The sequence below is a fragment of the Phocoena phocoena genome, chromosome 8, assembly GCF_963924675.1.
Source record: "Phocoena phocoena chromosome 8, mPhoPho1.1, whole genome shotgun sequence".
In the NCBI taxonomy this organism is placed as follows: domain Eukaryota; kingdom Metazoa; phylum Chordata; class Mammalia; order Artiodactyla; family Phocoenidae; genus Phocoena; species Phocoena phocoena.
In genome coordinates, this window is record NC_089226.1 from 58,177,191 (window position 1) to 58,205,110 (window position 27,920).

At 38.8% G+C, this 27,920-nt stretch overlaps 1 protein-coding gene across 1 annotated transcript in view; it reads right to left on the minus strand.

Annotated features, from left to right (window-relative positions):
* Positions 1-98: 98 nt before the first annotated feature.
* Positions 99-27,920, minus strand: part of PPME1 (protein phosphatase methylesterase 1) — a 73,752-nt gene continuing 45,930 nt past the window's right edge. The window contains 9 exon segments of the mRNA XM_065882381.1: positions 99-239; positions 241-349; positions 351-450; positions 4,439-4,483; positions 5,384-5,513; positions 11,534-11,657; positions 17,076-17,141; positions 21,458-21,548; positions 22,438-22,592. Coding sequence (XP_065738453.1) covers positions 99-239; positions 241-349; positions 351-450; positions 4,439-4,483; positions 5,384-5,513; positions 11,534-11,657; positions 17,076-17,141; positions 21,458-21,548; positions 22,438-22,592 — 961 coding nt within the window.

The window sequence follows — 27,920 nt, forward strand, 5'->3', positions numbered from 1 at the left end:
CTTAGAGTTACAAAGCACTTTTTTCCTACAGGAGGAGCACATATTAATTCCTAACTGTCACTGTGGTTTAGAGAGCAGTTTCTACCCAATTATCCCTTCTACCATCTGGCTTTCGGGGGCAATGGAGAAGTAGAGCTTAAGATCTTAACCATAGGGCCCTGGGTGAAATAGCAGGGTGCCAGTAACTCCTCAGCCCATACACACAAAGCCAAGACCAGAAGCAGCTGCCAGGGAGAGGTCTGGGGAGCTGGTGGAGTCCCATCTGTGTAGGCCCCACAGCAGCTGCTGCAGGCGACACAGGCTGACTCAGAGGCTGGTTCTACCTTCTGTGAGACACACAGTTATTCCACGTTGTCCTTTTACATTCATCAAGCACCAGACTCACCTTGTCTGGAGCGTCCTCATGGACTGCATGGCCACACTGGGGTAGGACCTGCATCTGGAACTTCCCTGGGGAAGATACAAACCAAAGCCACCTCAGGGACTAAAATGGTCCTCTCCTTACCATCTCTGCAGCCTCACAGGTCACTCCAGGAGGCCAGGACTCCCCCATCCCCCCCTGCCAATACTCTGGACCCAATTACACCTAGCCTTTGAGGAGGATGGTAATACTTGAAATTGTAACCTTGAGCAAATCATTTTCCCTTCACTTTTTCTTTCTACACCTATTTAGTATGCATTTACTTTGGGCCAGACACATAGAAACAGTTCCTGTATACACTATAGTCTAGTGGGAGAACAAAACATAAAAACCAACATTTTAATGCAGCATGTAGTTCCTATGATAACACAGAGCATATGGAACTGGAAAAACACAAGAAGTGGGGCTTTGCAATCAAATAGGGATCCAGGAAGGCTTCCCACACAGAAAAAATAACTTATACAAAGAAAGAAGGATGAAATGGTATTTGCTCCTGAAAAGAAAAACTTTGGCATGGTGCTCATGAGAGTTAACAATGAGGCTGGAGAGGTAAGCAGGGACCATACCATTAAGGGGTTTGTAGGCCATGTTAAGGACTTTGAGATTTATTATTACGATAATAAGTTACCATTTGAGTGCTTAACTATGTGCCAGACACGGTACTAGGCACTTTCTCACACTGTCCTGTAGAACACTGTAAGCTCACAACTAATGTGACAGTTATTAAGAATGAACAGAAATGACTGATAAAGCAAGATCTCTAAGGAGACTAAAGAATACGGGACCCAGAGCTCCCACAGGTAGAGAGAGCAGACTCTCAGAGCCTCAGAATAAGGGAGTAAGCTCTGGAAGTCCTTCTGGCTATCACATTCTGGGATTCTTACCCCAGTTACACAGTGCTTTAAAATCTTTTTTCAAAATACTCATCTACCCATTTTTTAAGTTGATTCTCAAATTTACCCTATAAAATTAAGCAGGACAAATACTGAAATTCTTTTTTGAGATGATGAAACCAAGGCCTTGATTAGTGAAGTGATTTGCCCAAGGCCACTTAATTAGTCAGCAGAGGAACTAAGACCATTCCCTCCAGGAAGGTCCTGCTTATGCCCCTCTTCCTGCAGTAAGCTGCCGCTGGGTGCTCCAGCCTAGTCCCCTTCTCCGCTGTATCTCCTAATGTACTACTGTTAATGCATTTAATGGATCCAAACACAGAGCAGCTTGTGCCCCTGTTGTTCTGTAAACTAATATCTATATGCCACTGGTGCTTGCCCCCGCAGGAGTGTGTCATTTCTATAAGAACAGGGCTAATATCATTACTTGCTCTATATCCCTAATAGGGCCCAACCCAGGGCTAGATATTAAATAAGCGCTTAGTAAGTTTTGGATGAATGAACGATCGAGCAAATAACCTGATAAAACTTAAAACTCAAACCTTGATGACTGGGGCTGCATTTTTCACTCCTCTTTGGAAGAGGGGGTATAAGGAATCAGGGAGAGCTCACACATACTAACAATGCTGTACCCAGTACACATAAAATAACATAATCATGGGTAATCCTCACAATTATTCTATGAGGTGGGCATATTTCCAACTCCATATTATTTTATTTATTTATTTTTGTCTGCATCGGGTCTTCATTGCTGCATGCGGGCTTTCTCTAGTTGCTGCGAGTGGAGGCTACTCTTCATTGCAGTGCGTGGGCTTCTCATTGCGGTGGCTTCTCTTGTTGTGGAGCACGGGCTTTAGGCGCGCAGGCTTCAGTAGTTGTGGCATGTGGGCTCAGCAGTTGTGGCTCGCAGGCTCTAGAGCACAGGCTCAGTAGTTGTAGCACACGGGCTTAGTTGCTCCACGGCATGTGAGATCTTCCAGGATCAGGGCTCGAACCCATGTCCCCTGCACTGGCAGGTGAATTCTTAACCACTGTGCCACCAGGGAAGCCCCTCCCCGCCAATCTTACAGATGAGGAACTTTAGGTTCAGAGAGCCTAAATCATTCACCTAAGTTGCACCATCAATGAGTGCTGGATTTCTAGGATTCAGTAACTAATTCAGCTGGTTTAAACAGTGCTGGGAAAGCTGTGGTTTGAAATCTGTGGTGATTTAGACATTTCCTTTTGTTTTATGGATGTCATTACTCTCTATACATACTCATGGGATGCTTTGAAAGAGAAGGTGGTCTTGGCATAAACCTTACTGGGGAAACAGGAGGGATTTAATGAGGTATCAGGAGTGCCTCCTGGACACAATGAAGCCATCATTTATTTTACTTCACCCACATTTTCTCATTTAAACCTCACACAATTGAATTATTTCATTATCTCCATTCGATAGATGAAGGAACTCAGAATTAAGGAAGTCAGCAATCCACTCGGGCCACAAAACCAGTAAGAGTGATTCAAACCCAGGACTGTCTGCTTCCAAGGCTGGTGATCAACACTGATTCCAAATGCTATTCTAGTCAAGATTAACTGCTTTCAGATAGTATCAAGAGCTATGTCTGATTCTTCTGTGTGCCCAGCATCAAGCACAAGTCTTACAACTAGGTCTTTTCTTGCTTAGGAAAGGTTTGCTTAATTGAATTTACGGAAAAATGTCTAAGCTCAGAATAACCAACATCAGGACTTCCCTGGTGGCACAGTGGTTAAGAATCCGCCTCCCAATACAGGGGACTGGGGTTTGAGCCCTGGTCCGGGAAGATCCCACATGCCGCAGAGCAACTAAGCCCATGCGCCACAACTACTGAGCCTGCACTCTAGAGCCCACGAGCCACAACAACTGAGCCCACATGCCACAACTACTGAAGCCCGCATGCCTAGAGCCCGTGCTCCGCAACAAGAGAAGCCAACGAAATGAGAAGTCCATGCACCACAACGAAGAGTAGCCCCCGCTCGCCACAACTAGAGAAAGCCCACGTGCAGCAACAAAGACCTGAGGCAGCAGAAAATAAATTTAAAAATAAACTAGAATTACCAACATCAGTGCCAAAAAAATCACATAGTCCCAGCCCATGGTCCTGCTCAAGGCCTCAGGACACTATGTAGTTGGGAGAAGGGAAGGGTATGGTATGAAGGTCTAAGGTCAGAGTTTGATAAATCATTCAGAGACTTTTGAACAACTATTATCAAGGAAAATAGCCCCCTTCTCTGTGGAGAGCTTGAGGACAGCTCAAGGAACAGTCTGAGAGGCCCATGAGACATCCAAGTAGAGATGTCCAGCAGGTTTGATACATGGAGAGGTATGAGTCAGATGTTTAGTTTTGGGAGTTATCAGGGTATAAATGAGAGCCATGAGATTGCCCAGGGAGAGTAAGTAGAAAAGAAGGAAGATCAAGAACAGAATCTGCTTAAGCTTGAAACCTTGGCCTTGGAGTTAGCACCTCTTCTTCCTATAACCCAAAGTTGCCAGTGACTACTGACTTCACATTCACCAGGCCTTTCATCTGTACTAAAGCCAAAAGCTTCCATGAAATTGGTTCCACTACCTCCACAGTCATCTAGCCAATACACCTGGACCTAAGCACAACATGTCACTTTCCTACTCATTATACTTCACAATCCTTGTGAGGTTGCCATCAATTTTCTCATTTTATAGACCGAGAAAACTAAAGCTAAGGCAGGTCAAGTAACTTGCCCAAGGTCAAAAAAATTAGTAGGAAGGAAGCAATACTCAAACGCATTTCTCAGAGCCCTTGCTTTTACCACCTCATTATGCTGTCTTCTAAATAGAGTTCAACCTTTTTGTATCTGGGTTATCTTGGACCTTTCCCTTTCCTAAGAATTCGAACAATAATAAAAATACTGATCAGTATTCAGAATATCTTTCACAATATTGTATATTTACACAGAGTACTTTATAGTTTATAATGCCCCTTTCAAAGACATTGCCTCACTTTAATCCTTACAACTCTGAGGCATATGTGGTAGTACAATTCCCATTTTTAGATGGAAAATTTCCACATGACTCTGCCCATTTCTCTGCCCTCAGGGGACCTAGGAACATAATTTCTTCACAGCTTACCTTGCATTTGGCCAATAGTCAGATCTTTATCCAATCTATCAACACCTAGAACAAAATAAGAGAATCCATAAGTAGCTTGCTAGAAAAAAGCTGTGTGAAATAGGCTCTGCTGTTCAATAATGAAGTAAAAATTGCTAGAGTTGTAAACATGATGACATTCTCAATTCATGTTAATGCCAATCCTAACTCCCTGAGGGTATATTCTCACCACATGAAGCTTTCTAGGCTGAGGTTCCCCGTAACCACTTTGCTTGTTTAAGCTGGTTTCTGAAAATAGGGTTTTACTTTTCAAATTTCCATTATACTCAGAATATCCTTATACCACTCAAGGAGAAGGACTTGGGCTTGACCAGGTAGAGGCCAGGCCAGAATTCGGCCATCCCAGGTGGATGCTTATGCTTAGTTAGGTTTAGGGATTTGGCAAAGGGAGGAGAAAGGGCACAAATGAGGGAGGATGGTACTTCACTTTGGAAGTCGCTACCCATTTGGTAAATAGTTTTAACAAAGACATGCTGAGATGACAATATACATACACTGCTAGGGACTCAACTGTGTTCCCCCCAAATTTATATGATGAAGGCCTAATTCACAATGTGACCATATTTGGAGATATGGAAGTAATTAAGGTTAAATGAGGAAGTAAGTAAGGTTAAATGCGGTCATAAGGGTAGGGCCCTCACAGGACAGGATTAGTGTCCTTATAAGAATAAACAGCAGAGAGCTAGCTTGTTCTCGCTCTCTCTGCCATGTAAGGACACAGTGAAAAGGTGGTTGTTTGCAAGTCAGTAAGAAAGCTCTTAGCAGAACTCGACCAGTCTGGAACCCTTATCTCAGACTTCCAGCCTCTAGAACTGTGGGAAAATTAATCTGTTGTTTAAGCCACCCAGTCTATTGTATTTTGTTATGGCAGCCCAAGCTGACTAATAAAAACACATACACACTTACCAGCCAGGAGCAGCAATTTCGGAATAGGACAACTAAGAAAGAGATTGGATAAGCCTCGGAACCAGCCATCCCAGTATTTTTCTGTTTTTGCCAGTTCAATTCTCCAAGTGTAAGGATGGTCTTTCTTGGTCTGGAGGAATAAGAGCAAGTTTTGAGTCTCTGAGGGCAACCCCTGGAGGAACAGGATAAAAACTAGGTCCCTGGGAAAAGGAAAGGGAAGGAAACTAGCACATATTAAGAGCTTACCATGTCCCTGACATTTTAATATACATTTAATCCTTATAACAGCCTTGTGACCTAGGTTATTGTTGTAATTTCCATGTTTAGATAATCAGAAGTTTACTTTTTACTTCTATTAGTTTCAGTGAACCTAGGAAACTTTCTTAAGATCACAAACCTAGTAAATGGTAAGGCCAAGATTGAGCTTCTTATACTCATTTGGCAAAATGAACACATCATCAGAAGAATAACTACAAAAACACACTGTAGTATGAAAAATGCTTACAATATAATATTAAGTGAAAGAAGCAGAGTACAACATGTCATCTAAGTTAGGATTACTACTGGAAAAATATGGTATACTTTGGGAAAGAACTGGAAGGGAAAACTGAAAATATGTTGATTTGTTCATAGAACATGTTTTCTTATATTTTTATTTATGACAATGATATAATGTTCCTGCAATGGTAATTTAAAAAAGGAAAACTGACACAAATATGACAAAATGTCAATATCTGTTAAATCTTGATATAAAGTAGATGGCACAGAGTATGCACTCATCAAATACAAGCTGAACAAATAAAAGGTTCTCTATACTTTTCTGCATCAAAATTTTGAAATATTATAACTGAAATAATTAGATGACCACATATCAACCAAAATATGAAAATCTAGAAGTGAGCATGAGACAGCATATATTGTATTAAAGATCACCACATGGTTAAGATGTTCATACTACCCAAATGATCTGCAGATTTAACACAATATCAAAATCCCAATGGCATTTTTTGCAAAAATAGAAAAATTCATCCTAAAATTCATATAGAATCTCAAGGGACCCCAAATAGCCAAAGCAATTTTAATAAAGAAGAACAAAATTGGAGGACTCATGCTCTCTGATTTCAAAATATATTACAAAGTTACAGTAATCAAAACAGCATAGTACTGATATAAAGACAGACAAATAGAGCAATGGAATAAAAACTTCGAGAGCCCAGAAATAAACTCTCACGTATACAGTCGAATGATCTTTGATAAGGATGCTGAGACTACTCAATGGAGAAAGGACACTCTTTTCAACAAATGGTGCTGGGGAAACTGGATATCCATAAGCAAAAGAATGAAGTTGGACAACATACAAAAATTAACTCAAATGGATTAAAACCTAAATACAAAAACCTAAAACTGTAAAAGTTCTAGAAGAAAGCATCATGAAACTTTTCACGACATTGGACTTAGCAATGATTTCTTGGTTATGGAACCAAAAGCAGAGACAACAAAAGTAAAAATAGATAAATGGACTATATCAAACTTAAAAACGTTTGTGCATCAAAGAACTCAATCAATAGAGTGAAAAGGCATACCACTGAATGGGAGAAAATATCTGCAAGTCATGTATCTCATAAGGAGTTAATATCCAAAGGACATAAAAGAATTCCTGTAACTCAACAACAAAAAAATCAAATAACCTCATTTAAAAATGGGCATAGGACTTGAACAGACATTTCTCCAAAGAAGATGTACAAACAGCTGATAAGTACATGAAAAGATGTTCCAACAGCACTTATTATTAAGAGATCAGCTGCTATGAACATGGGTGTGCAAATATCTATTCAAGACCCTGCTTTCATTTCTTTTGGGTATATACCCAAAAGTGAGATTGCTGGATCATAACGTAGTTCCATTTTTAATTTTTTGAGTAATTGCCATACCATGTTTAATAGTGATTGTACCATTTTGTAATCCCACCAATAGTGCAAAATGGTTCCAATTTCTCCACATCCTTGCCAATACTTGTTATTTTGGGTTTTTTTGGCAGTAGCCACCCTAATGGGTACAAAGTGATATTTATGGTTTTGATTTGCATTGATCATTAATGATCACAAATGCTATATGAGTCCACTTATATGAGGTATCTAAAATATAGTGAAATTCACAGAAACAGAAAGTAGAATGGTGATTATTAGGGGTCGGGGGGAAGCGGGAAAGGGGAGTTGTTGTTTAATGGGTACAGAGTTTCAGTTTTGGAAGATAAGAAAATTCTGGAAACTGGTTGCACAACAGTGTGAATATATTTAATATTACTGAACTATACACTTTAAAATGGTTAAGATGGTAAATTTTATGTTGTGTGTGTTTTTTACCACAATTTAAAAAAAAGATCACTGGATGGGGAGTCAGGAAACTTGGATCTTCTAGATCTCACTAAACAACTCATTCTATTCTCTTCTATTAATATTTTCCAGACACAGGACACTTTGAAATGAACACTAATTGTCATTTCAACTTGGAACCTCAGCCTGTCCTACTGCATGCAGTGCTTCCCATTTATGAGTCATTTATAAGAGATCAGCTCCACAGAGACAGCATAATCTCACAAGCCGCTCCCAAATGCATACTAGATTTCATCCGCAAATACAACTCAAAAAGACAAATAACCCTATTAAAAATGGGCAAAAGATATGAAGAGATATTTCTCCAGAGAAGATACATAAATGGCCAATAAGCACATGAAAAGATGCTCAACATCAATAGTCATTAGAAAAATGTAAATCAAAACCACAGATATGAGATTCCACTTCATACTAGGATGGCTATAATCAAAAAGAAAGACAGTAACAAGTGCTGGCAAGGATACAGAAAAACTGGATCCCTCATACACTGCTAGTGCGAATATGAAATGATGCAGGCACTTTGGAAAACAGAATGGCTGTTCCTCAAATGAGTTACCATCCGGCAATTCCACTCACAGGTATATACCCAAGAGAATAAAAACCTATGCCCATGCAAAAATTTTTACTTGAATGTTTATATCAGCATTATTCCTAAAAGACAAAAAGTGGAAATAACCCACATGTCCATTAACTGATGAATGGATTAAAAGTGTGGTCTATCAAAGTGGTTACCAGGGGCTTCCCTGGTGGCGCAGTGGTTGAGAGTCTGCCTGCCAATGCAGGGGACACGGGTTCATGCCCCGGTCTGGGAAGATTCCACATGCCACGGAGCAGCTGGGCCCGCGAGCCATGGCTGCTGAGCCTGCGTGTCCGGAGCCTGTGCTCCACAATGGGAGAGGCCACAACAGTGAGAGGCCCGCATGCCGCAAAAAAAAAAAAAAGTGGTTAGCAGGCCAGGGGCTGGAAGGTAGAAGAATAGATAGAAGTTGGTAAAAGGGTATAAACTTTCAGTTATAAGACGAAAAAGGTCTGAGGATCTAATTAATATAAAACACAATTATAGTGACTATAGTTGACAATAATGTATTGTATAACTGAAATCTGCTAAGAGAGTAAACTTAAATGTCCTCAAAAACACACACAAAAAAGGTAAATCTGTGAGGTGATGGATGTGTTAACTCATTGAGGAGTATCCTTTCACAATGCATCTGTTCATCACATTGTACACTTTAAATATCTTACAATTTTAATTGGCAATTATACCTCAATAAATCTGAAAAAAAGTCTATCTATACAATGGAATATTATTCAGCCATAAATAGGAATGAAGTACTGATACATGCTACAACAGAATGAACCTGGAAAACAGTATGCAATGGAATGGAAGTCATGGAAGATCACATACTGCATAATTCCACTTATATTAAATGCTCAGATTAGGCAAATCTGTGGAGATGGAAAGCAGGTTAGTGATTGCCTAGATCTGGAAAGGATGGAGAGAAATGGAAAATGACTGCAAATGAGTAAGACATTTCTTTTAAAAGTGACGAAAATGTTCTAAGATTAGATTGTTGTGATGGTTGCACAACTGTGACTGTACTAAAAATCACTGAATGGTATACTTTGGATGAGTTACCTTTCAATAAAGCAGTCCGAAAAAGAAAGAGATTTATGCACAAAGGAATATCTCCTGGACAAGTGAAGTTTATTCCTTTAAGGATCAAAGCTTAAATGTTTTCCCTTTCTTTTCTGTATTTTAACCATTTTGTATTAGATTCTCCCCATCCCCAATAAAAAAGTATAGCTTGTTTTCTTTTACAGAGCAGAGTGGATGCAACTGACCTCTTATGTATGCCTCAGGGTCATTTGAAACACAACTTTTTATATTGTGCTAAACAGAGATGCCCCTATGAAGCTTTGCCCAGTTTTTTGTGCTGTTGTTGTTAAGTTTAATTGGCATTATTAACATTTTCTCCATCATTTTTATTTATTTTTCCTTTGAGATATAACTGACATACAACATTGTTTAAGTTTACGGTGTACAACATGTTCATCTGATACATTTATATATTGCAATATGATTACCACCATAGTGTTACCTAACACCTCTAACATGTCATATAATTATCATTTTTTTGCGGTGGGAAAAATTAAGATCTAGTGTCTTAGCAACTTTGAAGTTTATAATACAGTATTGTTGCCTATAATTACTGTGCTGTGCATCAGATCTCCAGGACTTATCTACTAGTTGCAAGAAGTTGTTGACTACTAGAGTTTCTCTGTGTCCTTCCTCAGGTGGAGATTGTTTAGCTATGCTCCTCATTGACTGATATGCCTCAGTTTGTCCTCCTAACAAAACTGCTGGAGTTCATAAAACCCCATACAATAGGCCCTATAAAAAATTATAAGGAAAAAATGAGTTGGAATTAAAAACCAGAGGATCTAGATGTGTTTTAGCACTAACATTTATATGTGACCATAAGCAAGTATCTGCATCTGAGTTGTAAAACAGTGTTAATACCTACAATGCAGAGGCAAAATGAGAACTAGAGATATTAATGTGAAGCATTCAGTACAGATCCTAGCACATAAAAGGTAAAACGTAACTGATAGTTTGTATCAGTCTCAAATCTACTAAACACTAATTGATTACCCTGAACAAATCTCTTCATCTCTGAGTCTCAGTTTCTGTAGTGTTAACATGTGAGAAAAGGTCTCCCCTCATCTCACAGAGTGTTGGAGGGCAAACTGATCATGCATTATTTATAATTTTGTAAACTCCAAAGAGGTACAAAGTATTATTCATTGATCTTAAGGATGATAAGAAGATCCTCATTAAATTAAAAATACTGTTTAAAAAAAATGCACCCTCTTCCTTGCTAACACTAGCATCTCCAAATGCAAAAGAATATGTGGTATACACCAAGTATACATAAGTAAGATTAGTAACATCTTACTAATTCCCTGTCATTAGTAAGATGTTCATAATCCATCCCAGAAAGTCTATGGCTCACACTCACTCATCATTTCCCAGAAAAAGCACCCCTTCCCACTGGTGTCCTCAAATCAGTTGCTCAGCAAGTTCTCACAGAACACTCACTATGCACACAACCCTGAGCTATACGCTGAAGGAAATTCACACAGAACATCAGTTCCTGCCCTCAAAATACATAGGATATTTTTGTTGGGAGACAATTCTTATGTTATTAGAGGACACTGAATCTACATTCTAGGGATGACTATAAGAAAACCATAATATTTTGAAGGTGGCTTATGAAAATCAGTTCTATGACTTGGTCACAACTTCAGAAAAGAAAGTGCTAAGGTGTGTCCTACAGGCTCTCAGTGCTGTACTGCAGAGGGACTAATATAAACTGGGGTCAGAAAGCTTCCCCAAGGAGATACACCTTGAAAGATGGGAAGGATCTGGATAAGTTTAGGGTAGACTGGTACGAAATGGGATTTTCTCATGAGATAAATCACAGGAACAGAAGTACAGAGGTGAGAAAGGGCCTGATGAGAAAGCAGTCTGCTTGAGGGTAGGGTAGTACTGTAAGTTTTATGTTCCAATTTGTCAGAGCCATCAACAGTGCTTTATATCTTACAGTTAATCTAAGTATCTATTATGATGGTATCTTCGTCTCCTAAAATATCTAACGATGGACAAAAAGAACAATGTTACCTCCCTTTCGCACCTTACACACTTTTGAACCATTCCCTAACCCATCCTTCCAAGTGTATTCAGGCTTTCACCCACCTCCATGTCATCTTCCTTTTTCCTTTTGTTTACTGACTCACTTCCTTCTTCGTCTTCTTCTTCTTCCTCTATGATTCCTTCTACTATAGATTTGGAGCCTTCTGGACTTGTAATTCCTTCACATCTATGTTTTTAAAAAAAAAAAAGTGTTATCACACACCTCTCTTCTACACACAAATTACCTTAGAGATGCTGATATTTATGGCCTTTTATAATCAATTATTAGTTTAAACTTAACAGTGCTCCTGGGAGAAGGAGGGTGTGAAAAACATGCATTTTAAAATGTACAAAAGTTGACCAGAACTATGGAAATCATCACCAATGTTTGACTATACTCCAAGGGCTGGTTCCCAGTTCCTGCAGCAATACTGACCCACAGAAGGGAGTAACCATTTCCTGAGGCATGGTGACAAGAGTTTTATTGGCGTTATCTTATATAATCCTCATAGCAATCCCATAAAGTAGCTCTGAAGAGTTAAAAAAATTGTCCAGGATCACTTAGCTCATGAGTGGATAAGCCCGGGAGGCAGATCCAGGCCCAATTAACTCTAAAGCATAGTGCTTTTCTACTGTACCCTGCCTGTAGTAGAACAAGGCTCAAACAGATTGGTAAAGGGCCTCCACTTTTAATGAGCTGACAGAAACTGGCAATTACAGTAACCAGGGCCACTGGTGGTGTAGTGGTTGAGAGTCTGCCTGCCAATGCAGGGGACATGGGCTTGAGCCCTGGTCCGGGAAGATCACACATGCCACGGAGCAACTAGGCCCGTGCACCACAACTACTGAACCTGCACTCTAGAGCCTGCGAGCCACAACTGCTGAGCCTGCGTGCTGCAACTACTGAAGACCATGCTCTGCAATGAGAAGCCACCGCAATGAGAAGCCCGCGCACCACAACGAAGAGTAGCCCTTGCTTGATGCAACTAGAGAAAGCCCGTGTGCAGCAATGAAGACCCAATGCAGCCAAAAATAAAAATAAATTAATAAAAAATAGATTAAAAAAAAACAATAACCAGTGCCAGATAAACCTTAGACATCAACACATCTGATGCAACCAATTATTGTTGTTTTTCATCTAAAAATATTATCTCTATTATGTAATTAGGTAGAAAAATTATTATAGGAACAGCTGGTACCATAATTCCTTTTAAAGAGAACTCGGAAAAAAATACATTGACAAGTGTTAAAGGTAAAACCTCAACAGCCTATGCAGCAGCTAGGGCCAAGGTCTGCTCTGCATGATAATGTTATTTTGCCCTTGAAAAGGGAGAGAAAAAGGAGGAAAGGAGAGAGAACAAGCAAGACAAAAAGAGACTGGGATAAATTCAAGGGTCAGTCAAGCTTCAGTGGTGGATTTTTAAGAATAACTTCTCCTTCTCTGTCTCCTCTACCAAACCTTCAGTAACCTGTATGTTCACAAGTGTTTTGTTAAGTGGGGGTTTTCTTAGGAACTTAGGGTGTCAAGTTTCACATCTAGGTCAAAGTATCAAAGAAACAATATGTGCTTTGGGAGTGGAATGAGAGGTTCAAGAGAATTATACCTAGATCAAGAAGGGCAAGAAGGTTCCAGCGAATATCTATGTCACAATTAAAACACCCAGACACTTACATACATAGGTTTACATATTTAGAGAAAACACCACGTGAAGTAAAAATTTACAAATCAGCGAACTACCTGCATATAAGCCATGTAAATTAACTCCCTTTCAAAATGCTTTACCACTGCTTAGACAAGTCAGATCTCAAAATATTTAAGCATTGAAAAGTGAGCAGCCTCACAGCTTATTTAAAACCTCTGCATTGTGCCTGCCAGATATTACTATGCAAATTTCCCTTTCCCTTTTTATATTATGGATATAAAATCCATAATATAGGCCTTGAAGTCAAATACATAGGAATTTGAACATGAGCTCTATCATTCATTAGCTAGTGATCCCGGGAAAGTCACTTTACCTTTCTGGACTTCCATTTCCTCCCCTATAAAATGATAGTTACCTTGAAGAGGTATGGTAAGGATTAAATGAGATAGTGCAAATGAATGAATGAATGAATGAATCTAGGTAGTGATCATCAAAGGCTACTAACATTAAAAAAATAAAAGAGACAACCAGACCATTATGTGCCTCCTGATGGCAGTATACGATATCACCTATACTTGCAAACAAATAAAAAAAACCAAAATAACCACAAACAAACCTAAGATCGATCAAACCTCTGATCTAACAATTTACAGAAAATACAGGGAATAAAGGAACATGTTAAATTACACCTTGAGGAATCAATCAGCAAATCTAGACTGTGGGAAGTTCTAAAGGGCAAACAACTAGGTTTCCTCAATGAATAAATTGCCAGGAAAAAAAAGAGAGAGAGAGAAGTGGAACCTATAGATTAAAGATACTTAAGAGATTTATCAATCAATTGCTATGTATTTACCCTATTATAATTCTGGTTTGAACTAAAAAAATGTATGAGATAATCAGGTAAGTGAATACTAAAGACCTTTGATGATATTAAGGAACTGTTAATTTTTTTAGGTGTGACAGCAGTCTTGTGACTGTGCTTAACGTGTCCTTACCTTTTAGAGCATGCCAAAATCTTACAGAGGAAATTATGTTTATCTGAAATTTCTTTCAATATATTTTGTCCTTAGGGGAAGTAAATAGGGGCACAGATGAAACAAGACTGTCCATGAGTTCATAACTGTTGAAAATGGGCAATGGGTACATTGAGGTTCTTTATATTATTCTACTTGTGTATGTCTGAAAGATTTCCATTACCCAAGATTTTAAATTTTACATAGTGTATATAAAATACCTTGCATAGTGCCTGGAAAATAGCAGGCATTCAATAATGCCATTATCATTTTCATCAACTCTTGTGCTGTTTGTCCTGGTGAGCAACATTTTCCCAATTCACCTAAAGTTTATTTTGTGACTATATAGCAATACCCAGGACTGATGTAACCCAATCTAGGAGGATCAATTGGGCTAAATAATCTTAGCTCTACCTTAAAATCTGGCTTTCACCCAGGCTATGTGAAAGCTTTTATAATATAATTTCCTTACAACCAGGTTTGGCTTAGAAGGAGACTCATCAGAATAAAACCATATACTGGCACAAAAACAGAAATATATATCAATGGAACAGGACAGAAAGCCCAGAGATAAACCCACACAGATATGGTCACCTCATCTTTGATAAAGGAGGCAAGAATATACAATGGAGAAAAGACAGCCTCTTCAATAAGTGGGGCTGGGAAAACTGGACAGCTACGTGTAAAAGAATGAAATTAGAACACTTCCTAACACCATACACAAATAAACTCAAAATGGATTAAAGACCTAAATGTAAGGCCAGACGCTATCAAATTCTTAGAGGAAAATAGGCAGAACACTTTATGACATAAATCACAGCAAGGTCCTTTTTGACCCACCTCCTAAAGAAATGGAAATAAAAACAAAAATAGGGCTTCCCTGGTGGCGCAGTGGTTGAGAGTCCACCTGCTGATGCAGGGGACTTGGGTTCGTGCCCCAGGCCAGGAAGATCCCACATGCCGCGGAGTGGCTAGGCCCGTGAGCCATGACCGCTGAGTCTGCGCGTCTGGAGCCTGTGCTCCGCAGCGGAAGAGGCCACAACAGTGAGAGGCCCGGCGTACCGCAAACAAACAAACAAAAACAAAAATAAACAAACGGAAACTAATGAGACTTAAAAGCTTTTGCACAGCAAAGGAAACCATAAACAAGACGAAAAGACAACCCTCAGAATGGGAGAAAATATTTGTAAATGAAGCAACTGACAAAGGATTAATCTTCAAAATATACAAGCAGCTCATGCAGCTCAATATCAAAAAAACCCCAACCCAATCCAAAAATGGGCAGAAGACCTAAAAAGACATTTCCCCAAAGAAGATATACAGATTGGCAACAAACACATGAAAGAACACTCAACATCACTAATCATTAGTGAAATGCAAATCAAAACTACAATGAGGGCTTCCCTGGTGGCACAGTGGTTAAGAATCTGCCTGCCAATGCAGGGAATACAGGTTCAAGCCCTGGTCTGGGAAGATCCCACATGCCGTGGAGCAACTAAGTCGATGTGCCACAACTACTGAGCTTGCGCTCTAGAGCCCGCGAGCCACAACTACTGAGCCCACATGACACAACTACTGAAGCTCACGTGCCTAGAGCCCAGGATCCACAACAAGAGAAGGCACCCCAATGAGATGCCCACGCACTGCAACGAAGAGTAGCCCCCACTCACCACAACTAGAGAAAGCCTATGTGCAGCAACGAAGACCCAATGCAGTCAAAAATAAATAAATTAAAAACAAAACAAAACTGCAATGAGGTATCTATCACCTTACACCGGTCAGAATGGCCATCATCAAAAAATCTACAAACAATAAATGCTGGAGAGGGTGTGGAGAAAAGGGAACCCTCTTGCCCTGTTGGTGGGAATGTAAACTGATACAGCCACTATGGAGAACAGGATGGAGGTTCCTTAAAAAACTAAAAATAGAACTACCATATGACCCAGCAATCCCACTACTGGGCATATACCCTGAGAAAACCATAATTCAAAAAGAGACATGTAACACACTGTTCACTGCAGCACTATTTACAATAGCCAGGACATGGAAGCAACCTAAGTGTCCACTGACAGATGAATGGATAAAGATGTGGCACGTATATACAATGGAATATTACTCAGCCATAAAAAGAAATGAAATTGAACTATTGGTAGTGAGGTGGATGGACCTAGAATCTGTCATACAGAGTAAAGTAAGTCAGAAAGAGAAAAACAAATACCATATGTTAACACATATATATGGAATCTTAAAAAAAAAAATGGCTCTGAAGAACCTAGGGGCAGGACAGGAATAAAGATGCAGACATAGAGAATGGACTTGAGGACACAGGGAGTGGGAAGAGTAAGCTGGGACAAAGTGAGAGAGTTACATGGACATATATACACTACCAAATGTAAAACAGATAGCTAGTGGGAAGCAGCCGCATAGCACAGGGAGATCAGCTCGGTGCTTTGTGACCACCTAGAGAGGTGGGATAGGGAGGGTGGGAGGGAGACGCAAGAGGAAGGAGATATGGGGATATATGTATACATATAGCTGATTCACTTTGTTATACAGCAGAAACCAACACACCATTGTAAAGCAATTACACTCCAATAAAGATGTTAAAAAAATAAATAATGAAACCATAGCTGCCAGCACTAGAGTGAACACTTAATTTAACATCCTTTCTCTGGTATTCTTCACCTTTTAACACCTACGGTTGTGCTAATAAGGTAATCCAGTATTATACAGAAGACATTATTTGGCTTTGGGATTTCTTCAAAAAAGAAGAAAGAAAAAAAGAAAATCTATATAGCTGGCCCTAATGAGCTCACTTATAAAAATTATCTAAAATAATGAAGGCATTCACCAAGATGGTAGAATAGGTATATGACAATAAAAGCAATCTGTAATTCCCTCACCCTGTTTCAGCCTCTAACCAGCCCAAGGGGGCAAAATAAGACCTACTGTTTGACTTGGCCAACCATTGAGACACGGGCAGACTCCAGATTTCGAATCTGGCCACTCTTCACACTAGAAGAGAACAGTGAGACAGGAGAGAGGAGGTTATTCAGCATCCATCTTATCATGTCACCAGGGTCAAATCAATAATTCTGCAGATTCTGTGCGATCTACTTAAAAGGTGTGGTTACCAATGTAGCTTACCATGGAGACTACCACTACTTCCCACCTGGTTATTATGGCTATAAGACAAGCAGTAAAAATTAAGTAAAGGCATTAAAATCACTTCAGTTCTGCAAATATTTACCAGTAGGATACTATGTGCCAGGCCTGTGCTCAAGCACATAATTCAGTGGGGGAAAGAAACACAACAAATAATTTTAATATAATAAGGCAACGTTCAAAGGAACCACTTTATTCTAAATGAGGTTAGAGAAAGCTTCCCAAATGTCTTGCCTAAACTGAGGACTGAAGATAAGTTAAGCGGAAGATAAAAGCTGGTGGTCAGAGCAAAACAGGCAGAAGGCACGCTGTGAATGAAGACACTGTGATGTGAAAAAGTCAGCAGGATGATTTTAGAAGGCAGAGTGCAAGGAGGAGCAGAGGAGAGTAAAGGAGTAGTGTGACAGAATAAGGATAGGCACGCAGGGGCTAGCTCCTAGAGGGTCTTCCATGCCATGATAGAACTTAGGAGCTTTGACTCTATAAATATAGATTAGTCTTCTCAGAGTTGGCTAAGGCCCAAGCAAAAAGACTACATGTCCCAGGCGGAACTGAAAACACCACCTGAAGCAGGCCCACAAGAACACATTTCTTCATATCTCATTTTTTAGCTTAAAACAAACAAAACATCACATAAAATTTTAGTGTACCCCCCCTTAGATAATGACTTTGTTTCTTATTTTAATGATAAACAGAGGTAATCAGAACTACTATGTCGTTTTTCTACCACAAACTGAATCTACAAATCCACTAGTATTTATAATCATATACTCTGCCTTTGAAGACTGTTTAATAGGTGAAATATCTCTGTTCCTATTCAAGGCCAATGTTGGGCACTGGTTTCCCATTCTCTCTTGTTTATGAAGACCTCGTTTCCTTTACTTATCCTGTCTCTTCCTTATGTCGTTATTTTTTTCCTCTAGTGAATACTATAAAACATCCTTTAAAAACATCCTCTAGGGGACTTCCCTGGTGGTCCAGTGGCTAACACTCTGCGCTCCCAATGCAGGGGGCCCAGGTTCCATCCCTGGTTAGGGAATTAGGTCCCACATGCTACAACTGAGAGTTTGTATGCCACAGCTAAAGATCCCAGCACAGGTAGCTAGCTAGCTAAATGAATGAATGAATTTTAATGAATGAATGAATATATTTTTTAAATGATCCACATCAAAAAATAAATAAAAATAAAAACCTTCTCTAGCCTTTAAAAACATTTTCAACCCCATATTCACTTCTAGATACTAACCCATTTCTCTGCTCTCCTATACAACAAAACTTCTCAAAAAAGTTATCTTACATGCTTTCTCCACTTTGTCACCTCCCATCCTTTCCTCAACCAATATCCCCAACTTATATCAGGTTTTTATCTCCTACTTTCTGAGATTTCCTTTGTCAAGGTCACCTCCATCATGCCAATGACCATCCTAATGGTCATTTCTTAGTCTTTACCTTACTTGATCTCTCAGCAGCATTTGACCTAGATCCCCTCTCCTTCTTTCTATAATAAACACTTGCTATGCTGCTCTCTTGCTTTCCTTCTATCTCACCAACTGTGTCTTTTCAGTTTCTTTTGTTGGATCTTCCTTTCCTTCCCAAGCTCTCAATATTGTAGAGTAACCCAAGGCTCAGTTCTTGGATCTTTTTCTATCAACTAGGTGACTGCATTCAATATTTTGGCTTTAAATGTTATCTATGTGATGATGATTCTCCAATCTATCTCTAGCTCAACCTCTTCTAACTAGTGTATACAAGTGCCTACTTAACATTTTCACTTAGATATATAATAAGCATTTCAGCTTATCCAAACAAAAATCCTGATACCCTGCTCTCAAATCTGCTGCTCTTTGTCTCTACCATTCACCAACTGCTTAGGCTAAAAACCTAGAAGTCATCCTTGAATACTGCATCTCCCCCAACCCCCTCTCCCAACACACTATCCATAAGGTAGTTCTGTCAGCTCTACCTTCAAAATACATTCCAAATATGACCACATAACTTCCTCTGTTGCCATCATAGTCTATGATTACCATCATTACTCTTTCCTACAGCTATAATTATTTCCTAACCAATTTCTCACTTTTGTTATCACCCCTACTCTCCACTCCTTCCCCTATTCTGTTTTCCTCAGGACAGGTGGTGGAACCAAGACACATATCCGTATCAGACCTCAAAGCCCAGGCTCTTTTTTTTTTTTTTTAACTTTTTAAATTGGGGTATAGTTGATTAACAATGTTGTGTTAGTTTCAGGTGTACAGTAAAGTGATTCAGTTATATGTACACCTGTATCTATTCTTTTTCAAATTTCAAAGCCCAGGCTCTTAATGACTACACCCTACTGCCTCTCATTTGGATGACCAAGAGGGCAAAAGCAGAAATTCACTTTGCTTTAAATCTTTACTGAATTTAAATAGATTGGTCTTGTATTTCAACACCTTTTTAAAAAAAAAAATTATCTAGAATATCCAAAATGGCCATGAGTCATAAACTTGATTCAGATATCCAGCAGACACAAAACATAATTACCAAAAACTTCACTGTATTCTTTGATTCTTAGGCTCAGAAAGTGTCTAGAAATCAGTGGCTCTCATAGAACCCAAAATATTTTAACATTCAACAAGTGGAATGTCTATTCTACCCTACATCTGGCACTAGAATCAAGACTCTGTCTCCCCTTAACAAAAGGTTCATCATGACCCCCAGGCTGGTTTGGGTGCCTGTCTTCTGTACCTTCTTCATTGTAGTGTGTTTATGCATTTACTTGTATGTACGTTCCCAGTTTTTTGATGATAGGAACTAAGCCTGATTCATCCCCAGTTCTTAGATCAGACACTGACACATCTTAGGTACTAAAAAAAAAAAATGTTTACTGAATAAATTTTAAGTTATTTGGAAAATTTTCTCACTAGTTGTTACTGGGGAAGCAGGCAGGGTGCCCAAGGTTCATGTTGAGCTGGCAGCAGCCGCATTCTCAGTGTGGCTGCTCAAGATGGAGAGATTTGTGGTGCTTCCAAGAGTACACCTTGCATCACAGTAGTGAACAGGGAGGCAAAAGCAACCATATCAAACACAAATATCATTCTGGCAAGCCATATTTGGCATGAGATCCTCTGTCCTAGGAGGAATCCCCAGGATATATTTACCAGGTCCTTAATTTCCACTTGATGTCTCTGACTCAGTAAACAGATACATTCTGCCTGCTAAAGCAGCCAGCAGTATGCTATATGCTATATGAAAGTACAAAAGAAATAGAGAATAGCTTCTGACCTTATGATGCAGGAAGGGTATTAAGACAGAAATGAAAATTAACAATATAAGCATATCCCTTAAAGGAGGATTAGAAGACTTAAGGGGTAAACAGTACAATATAATACATACTTAAAGGTCTTTAGCAATTTTGCTGAAGGAGGGACCTGGGTGGTTTGTAGGAGTTATAAGAAGGGTTCTGAAGAGGGGACTAGAAATGGATTTTGAGGGATAGGTAGGAAGACAGGACACTAAAGATATTTTATCCCAAGACTGATATCCTGGGGGGAGGGATAGTGCTTTACTCATCTTTGAATCATTACCCTTTAGCACAAAGTGTTCAATAAATATAAATGCATTTAATAAATATTCAAATAATTGATTGAATTAGTGTATAATTAATAACTGAACAGCCTTTACTTAAGTGGAAGCCATAGCCAATTCTGTCAGTAATTTTTATGAGAACCATTTAGCCAAAGGGTTTTTACTTATGCAAAAACCAAATAAAAACTGAAAAGGAAACCCACGACCATCTGTTTCTCCATCTTCTCTGGAACACAGAAAGTGAATCTAGAGCCATGGAGCATCAGAGATGGAAAAGGCCTTAGAATCTCATTTAGTCCAAATTCCCACCTTAGAGATGGGAACAGCCAGACAGCAGATGATCCATAATTATTAAGATTCTAGGAGGTACTATAGTGTATTGGAAAAAGGATGGGTTTTAGAGAACTGAGCCAAGTCTGAAACATTTAAAATATTTTTTAAAAAATCTGCTCCTTATGTAAATGTTTCCATACCTGATACTACAATAAAGCTAAGGCATAGGAACTAAAATATTCCTTTTAACCTGGTGCTTGAGCTAATGAAAAAGGAAAGCTACAATCTAACATTTAAAATATAGACAATATAGATTTGTGGGTTACCTCCATTCAACGGCATTCTCCAGAGACTTGAAGGTTTTAGGACGACCACGTAAGAAATTCTGCATGCTATTAAGTGCATCCATGGCTGTACCTAGATGTTAAACAAAAAATTTTAACAACACTTAAGATATTCTGAGCATTTATACTTAATGTGTCAACTGTGTACATCTCCCCTCAATGACAGCAGAATTAAGTGGCACTTGGGGAAAAAAAAGAAGCAGTTTAAGAAAATTCAGAAGACTGATGTGATAGCCAGCTTCCAAGATGGCCTCCAATGGTTTTTGCCTCCTGGTATTCAACAGTCCCTCCACACTGAATAGGGCTGGCTGACTTATATGAGCAATAGTGTGACTTCTGATGCTGGGTCATAAAAGACATGGCAGTTTCTTTTTATATGTTAAATAAAATTATGGGACATACATACAACTGAAATATTATGCAGCCATAAAAGATATCTATGAAGAGTTTTTGATGACATGTAAAATTATTACATAATGTGGGGTGTGGGCAAAATGGGTGAAGGTGTGAAAAGTATGATCTTCCAGTTATAAAATAAATAAGTCCTAGGGATGTAACATACAGCATAGTGACTATAGTTAATACTGTACTGCATATTTGAAAGTTGCTAAGAGAATAGATCTTAAAAGTTCTCATCACAAGAAAAAAAAAATGTAACTGTGTGGTGATAGATGTTAACTAGATATATTGTGGTGATCATTTCACAATATATACATATGTTAAATCATTATTTTGTACAGCTGAAACTAATGCAAAGTTATATGTCAAATGTATCCCAATAAAAAAATACTGGGAATGCCTCTGCCACAAAATAACATTAAAAAAAAGATGTAAAAGACAGAGGAACATACTTCGAGATGAGAGAAGTCATATATAATAAATAAAAACAAAATAACAATAATCTACCATGGATGTTTTCTGTAAGTCAAAGATTTTGATTTGCTCAGCACTAAAAAACTTACCTTCCACAACATCGATCATGCACAGACCCAAGAGGCTTGGTACCAGGTTGGATGATGCTGTGTGGACTGCAATAGCACCACCCATGCTATGTCCAATGAGCATAATTGGAGGAGGAAGGTCCCCATACATGGCTTCAACCACATTGCCAACATCTCTGCAAAGAGAAGGAAAAAAAGCATGGAATGTACTCTGACAACACTGTAAAGATAGTTTTATTTCCTAACTCTCTCTTTTGATCTGTAACTAACAGTCCTAGGACTGTAAAGGTCTACTGGACCATCCTGCAAATGTACCTACGTAAACGTCCTAACACCCCGGCCCCGCAGTGTAGCCACACAGCTAGCTCTTCTGATAAATGGAAGTTTAAGGACTAAGAACCAAAATTTTCTAATTTTCCTTTACATCACACCTTCACTATTCCACACATTTAGTACAATTACATAAACATATATCTTTATTTTAAACCTAAGCTTGAAACTCTGGACAAATCATTTAACTGCTCTATGCCTCAGTTTCCCCATCCATAAAACAGGAAAACAATTTTAAGCATTGTAATGTAGTAAAGTTTGACGTCACAAGATGAATTGCAGCCCCAGTTTATTTTTTACTATGTGGACTTGGATTAGCTACTTAATCTCTCAGATAAAGTTTCAACATCTATAAAATGAAGATAAGAATATCAGTTACTATTCTGGATTGCTTTGAGGATTAACTGAGACACTGAACGTAAAACTACTTTGAAAAGAGTAAAGTGCTATTCAAACGTTAACTATTATTTACAATTTGTTATGTAAAGTTGTTTGAAGTATGAACACAAATTTAGTGTTCTGAGAAACTAGAAAGATGTTCAAAGCTAATTTTTATTGGCTTCTGTTCCAGTCTTTATGAGTGGATCTATTTAACAAAGTCAAACCTCAAAGCTTTGAAAATGAGAAGTAAAGCAGGAACTTTGGTTTTTATTTGCATATGGGCCTTCTATGCTATAGCAATAGGTAAGTAAGGTGTGTTTCTAGAGACCACTGTCTCTACTGTCTTCTTTTGTGAGTGGGTGAGTCAGTCAACTTCAAAAGACAGTTTTGTCTTGCTGAGTGTCACTAAATATCTCAGGCACTCACACAATGTTAGCCAAATACAGCAGTTGTGAATGTAGGGACACAGCCATTCAGATATGGTCTCCACAGTATTCAGAATGGAAAAGGTAAATGTTATTAATTATTTATGAAGGAATTAATCTTAAAAATCTCATACAACAATTACAGATGTGAATAGGGTAGTGGTAGCATCTGCAGACAATCTAAATGCGAGATAAAGACACGCAATTTTATAAGCGAAAACAAATAATAGTTTAATATTCCTTTGGAGTTAAATTTAAGGCTAAAATTTTTGGTTCATAACAGAAATAATGAGTAAAATAAAAGGATGCTATGAAAGATTATCTAGTCAGTAACTGGATGTACCACAATTTTGGTAGATGACTTCTAGGGGGATTCTATCATATTTATTAATACTAGCTCATTTCCTGAGAAGCAGTATAGCATATCACAGACATAACAGAAAAAGGAGTATCAGAGTAACTCAGATCTTGGCTCTTCTACTTTCAGTGTAGTTGCATTTTATGTAAGGTTTAGGTTCTGAAGTTGATGTCAAAGGCAAAAATCATGCTGTCAGTGCTACTTGAAAACCCCTCTAATTGCCCAATAAAATGCCCATTTTGAGATTTTTGTTTCATAGAATGATTGAACTCAGAAACAATATAAATGTTTTATTGCTTCAACTATTTCAGCAAGAATCCAACTTGTTGGCTCTTCTGATTTTTAGTAATTATCTTCATCTATTATAGAAGTTTTAATCATTTATTTTCTTTTTAACTTTTTGTGTGAGTTAGCAACTTATTGTCTCTTGGCTCTCATTCACCCTTTATTTCATGTTCTGCAAAACTGGATGAGGCTTTTAAATAGTTTTCCTTTGCCAGCCAGCAAGATGTTAAGCTATGCCAATAGAGGGCAAAGGAGAGATACTGCAGAAAAAGAGGGTTTTGTTCCTGGTTTGCACTGACTCCACAAGCTCCTGTAGTTCGTGTAGCACTCAAGACCTGAAGCACACACAGCTTCCCCAGGGCCTAGCTCCTGCAACACAGGAGGTGTCTCCAAGCACTCCATCCCTCCATCCCTCCATCCCCAATGTTCCTTTTCCTCCTCTAGCTTTTTTTTTTTTTGTAGTAGGACTCACTGATCCATTTATTAAGTCACTGTTGAGTTTCTACACAGGCCAGGTACTGTGGCAGGTCTGGGGGTACAGCGGTAAAAAGGGCCGACAAGTCCCCTTCTTCATGGAGCTTACGTTTGCAGGGAGGGGAAGTGAGCAAAGAGGTACTGAAAATCCAAGTATAAACTGGGATAATACTATGAAGGAGGGGTATAGGGAGCTGTTTGAACCTAATGGGAAGTTCATCTTTGTTTTTGTTTTTTTTTAACATCTTTTTTTTTTTTAATGTTTAGCAAAATGTTTTTCTTTCTTTTTTAACATCTTTCTTGGAGTATAATTGCTTTACAATGGTGTGTTAGTTTCTGCTGTATAACAAAGTGAATCAGCTATAAGTATACATATATCCCCATACCTCCTCCCTCCTGGGTCTTACTCTCACCCTTCTTATCCCACCCCTCTAGGTGGTCACAAAGCACAGAGCTGATCTCCCTGTGCTATGTGGCTGCTTCCCACTAACTATCTACTTTACATTTGGTAGTGTATATATGTCCATGCCACTGTCTCACTTTGTCCCAGCTTACCCTCCCACTCCCTGTGTCCTCAAGTCCATTCTCTATGTCTGTGTCTTTATTTCTGTCCTACGCCTAGGTTCTTCGGAACCATTTTTTTTTTTTTTGAGATTCCATACATATGTGTTAGCATATGGTATTTAGTTTTCTCCTTCTGACTTACTTCACTCTGTATGACAGACTCTAGGTCCATCCACCTCACTACAAATAACAACATTTCATTTTTTTATGGCTGAGTAATATTCCATTGTATATATTTGCCACATCTTCTTTATCCATCATCTGTCAATGGACATTTAGGTTACTTCCATGTCCTGGCTGTTGTAAATAGTGCTGCAGTGAACACTGTGGTACATATCTCTTTTTGAATTATGGTTTTCTCAGGGTATATGCCCAGTAGTGGGATTGCTGGGTCATATGGTAGTTCTATTTTTAGTTTTTTTAAGGAACCTCCATACTGTTCTCCATAGTGCCTGTATCAATTTACATTCCCACCAACAATGTAAAAGGGTTCCTTTTTCTCCACACCCTCTCCAGCATTTATTGCTTGTAGATTTTTTGATGATGGCCATTCTGACTGGTGTGAGGTGATACCTCATTGTAGTTTTGATTTGCATTTATTTCTCTAATGATTAGTGATACTGAGCATCCTTTCATGTGTTTGTTGGTCCCTTCTAGCTTTATTGAAGTATAATTGGTATATTAAAAATGGTGCATAATTGGGGCTTCCCTGGTAGTGCAGTGGTTAAGAATCCGCCTGCCAACGCAGCAGACACAGGTTTGAGCCCTGGTCCGGGAAGATTCCACATGCCGCGGAGCAGCTCAGCCCGTGTGCCACAACTACTGAGCTTGCACTCTAGAGCCTGCAAGCCACAACTACTGTGCCCGTGTGCACAACTACTGAAGCCCACGCACCTAGAGCCAGCTCTGCAACAAGAGAAGCCACTGCAATGAGAAGCACCTGCACCACAACAGAGTAGCCCCCGCTCACTGCAACTAGAGAAAGCAGCAACGAAGACCCAAAGCAGCCAAAAATAAATAAATTAAATAAATAAATTAAAAAAAAAAACAACTGTAGGCATTATGTTGTACAGCAGATCTCTGGAACCACCCCCAATATTTTTGTTGCAAAGTGCCACTGGTGAGATACCTCCCTGTGAACAGCTTCTCCTGCACCCGAAAGGGCAGATTTCTGACAAGTTCTGCCATGTAACATAGTATCCAAGTGACTTCTCTGCCTTCAGTAAGCCACCATTGTGCCTTCTCCAACAAGGTCTAGATCTCAACCTCTTCCACTCAGGTTCCATCTCAGTCTGAGGGGAAATATGAAGTGGCTGCTTCTTACATCTGCTATTCCTAGTCTTTACTTCTCTCTGTTTTTCAAGTTTTTTTCCAGCTGTCTGAGATATAACTGATAAGTAAAATTGTAATATATTTAAAGTATACGATGTGATGATTTGACATACGTATACACTGTGACATGATTCCCACAATCAAGTTAATTAACCCTCTATTCTTTACTTCTTACTAGCCAATTCCTCAGTACTCCAATCCTGTTACAGTTAACAAATCTTTATATTAAACTTTCCTTGTTTAAATTACTGTGTGGTTTCTCTCTCCTGATTGTCCCAGACTGATACATTATTAGGCAATGTTTCCTTAAGGTCATCAATTAATTCTTTAATTTCTTCTTGAATGTCAGTTAAGCCATCATCACCCTTGTCTGACTACCTGGCCACTTAGAGGATGTATTTCACTTTTTTGTCAACAGTCAAGAAACGCTTTAAAACTTATTCACAAATCTTTCTATAGGTATCACTAACAAGCTTGATTATTTTGGGCTTTATTGTTCTCACCTTACAAAGGAACAACTGAGGGAGCAGATTCTTGGCTCTTTTCATGGTTTCTCAGGCACATGTTTATTGAGTGGAATGGTCCTCTCACAGTGTTGTTTCTCTCTCTCTGCCAAGCACTATGGTTGAATGATCACAATTCTAGTCTATTAACTGTGGGACCTCATGCAGTTATTCAACCCATCTGAGCCAGTTTCCTCATTGGCAAAAAAGTGATAATATTTACACTACAGACTAATTAAAATAATTTATCCTTAACAAATGTTTAATTTACACTTAATGAAGCACATAAATAGCACCTACTATACAATACATAAATAACACCTACTATAACAATACAATTATGGTCACATGACTTTGGGTTCTGAAGGAAGCATAGTTTACTCATGGATTAAAGCTGCTAAAGTAAAAAGGGACAAGATATTTTTGGTGCCAAAAATACACTTGAGAGAGCATGCATTAAGCACATGAGAGAGTATGTATTAAAAGCAGGGTAGTTGGAAAAATCCTGTTTACAATATAGAATAGTGGTCTCCAAACACCAGTCATGGGACTGGCTGCAACAGATTCCTTTATAGAAATTTATCAAAATCTAAATGCCCAGACCCACTGGTAGAAGCACTAATTCAATAGGTCTGGGGTAGGGCCAAATCATCTGTACTTCAATCACTTCTCAGATGATTCTGATGAGTGGCCAGGTTTGAGAGCCACTGCATGTGCTATACTCATCTTTTACTTTGAGGCCCAGGGTATAATCAGTTATTCTTTAACTCCCTGTTTTTGTCTTACTATAACGCTTGACAAAGAATGTGGGCAGGATATCTTAACGTCTTACAGAGCCCTTTGCATACAACT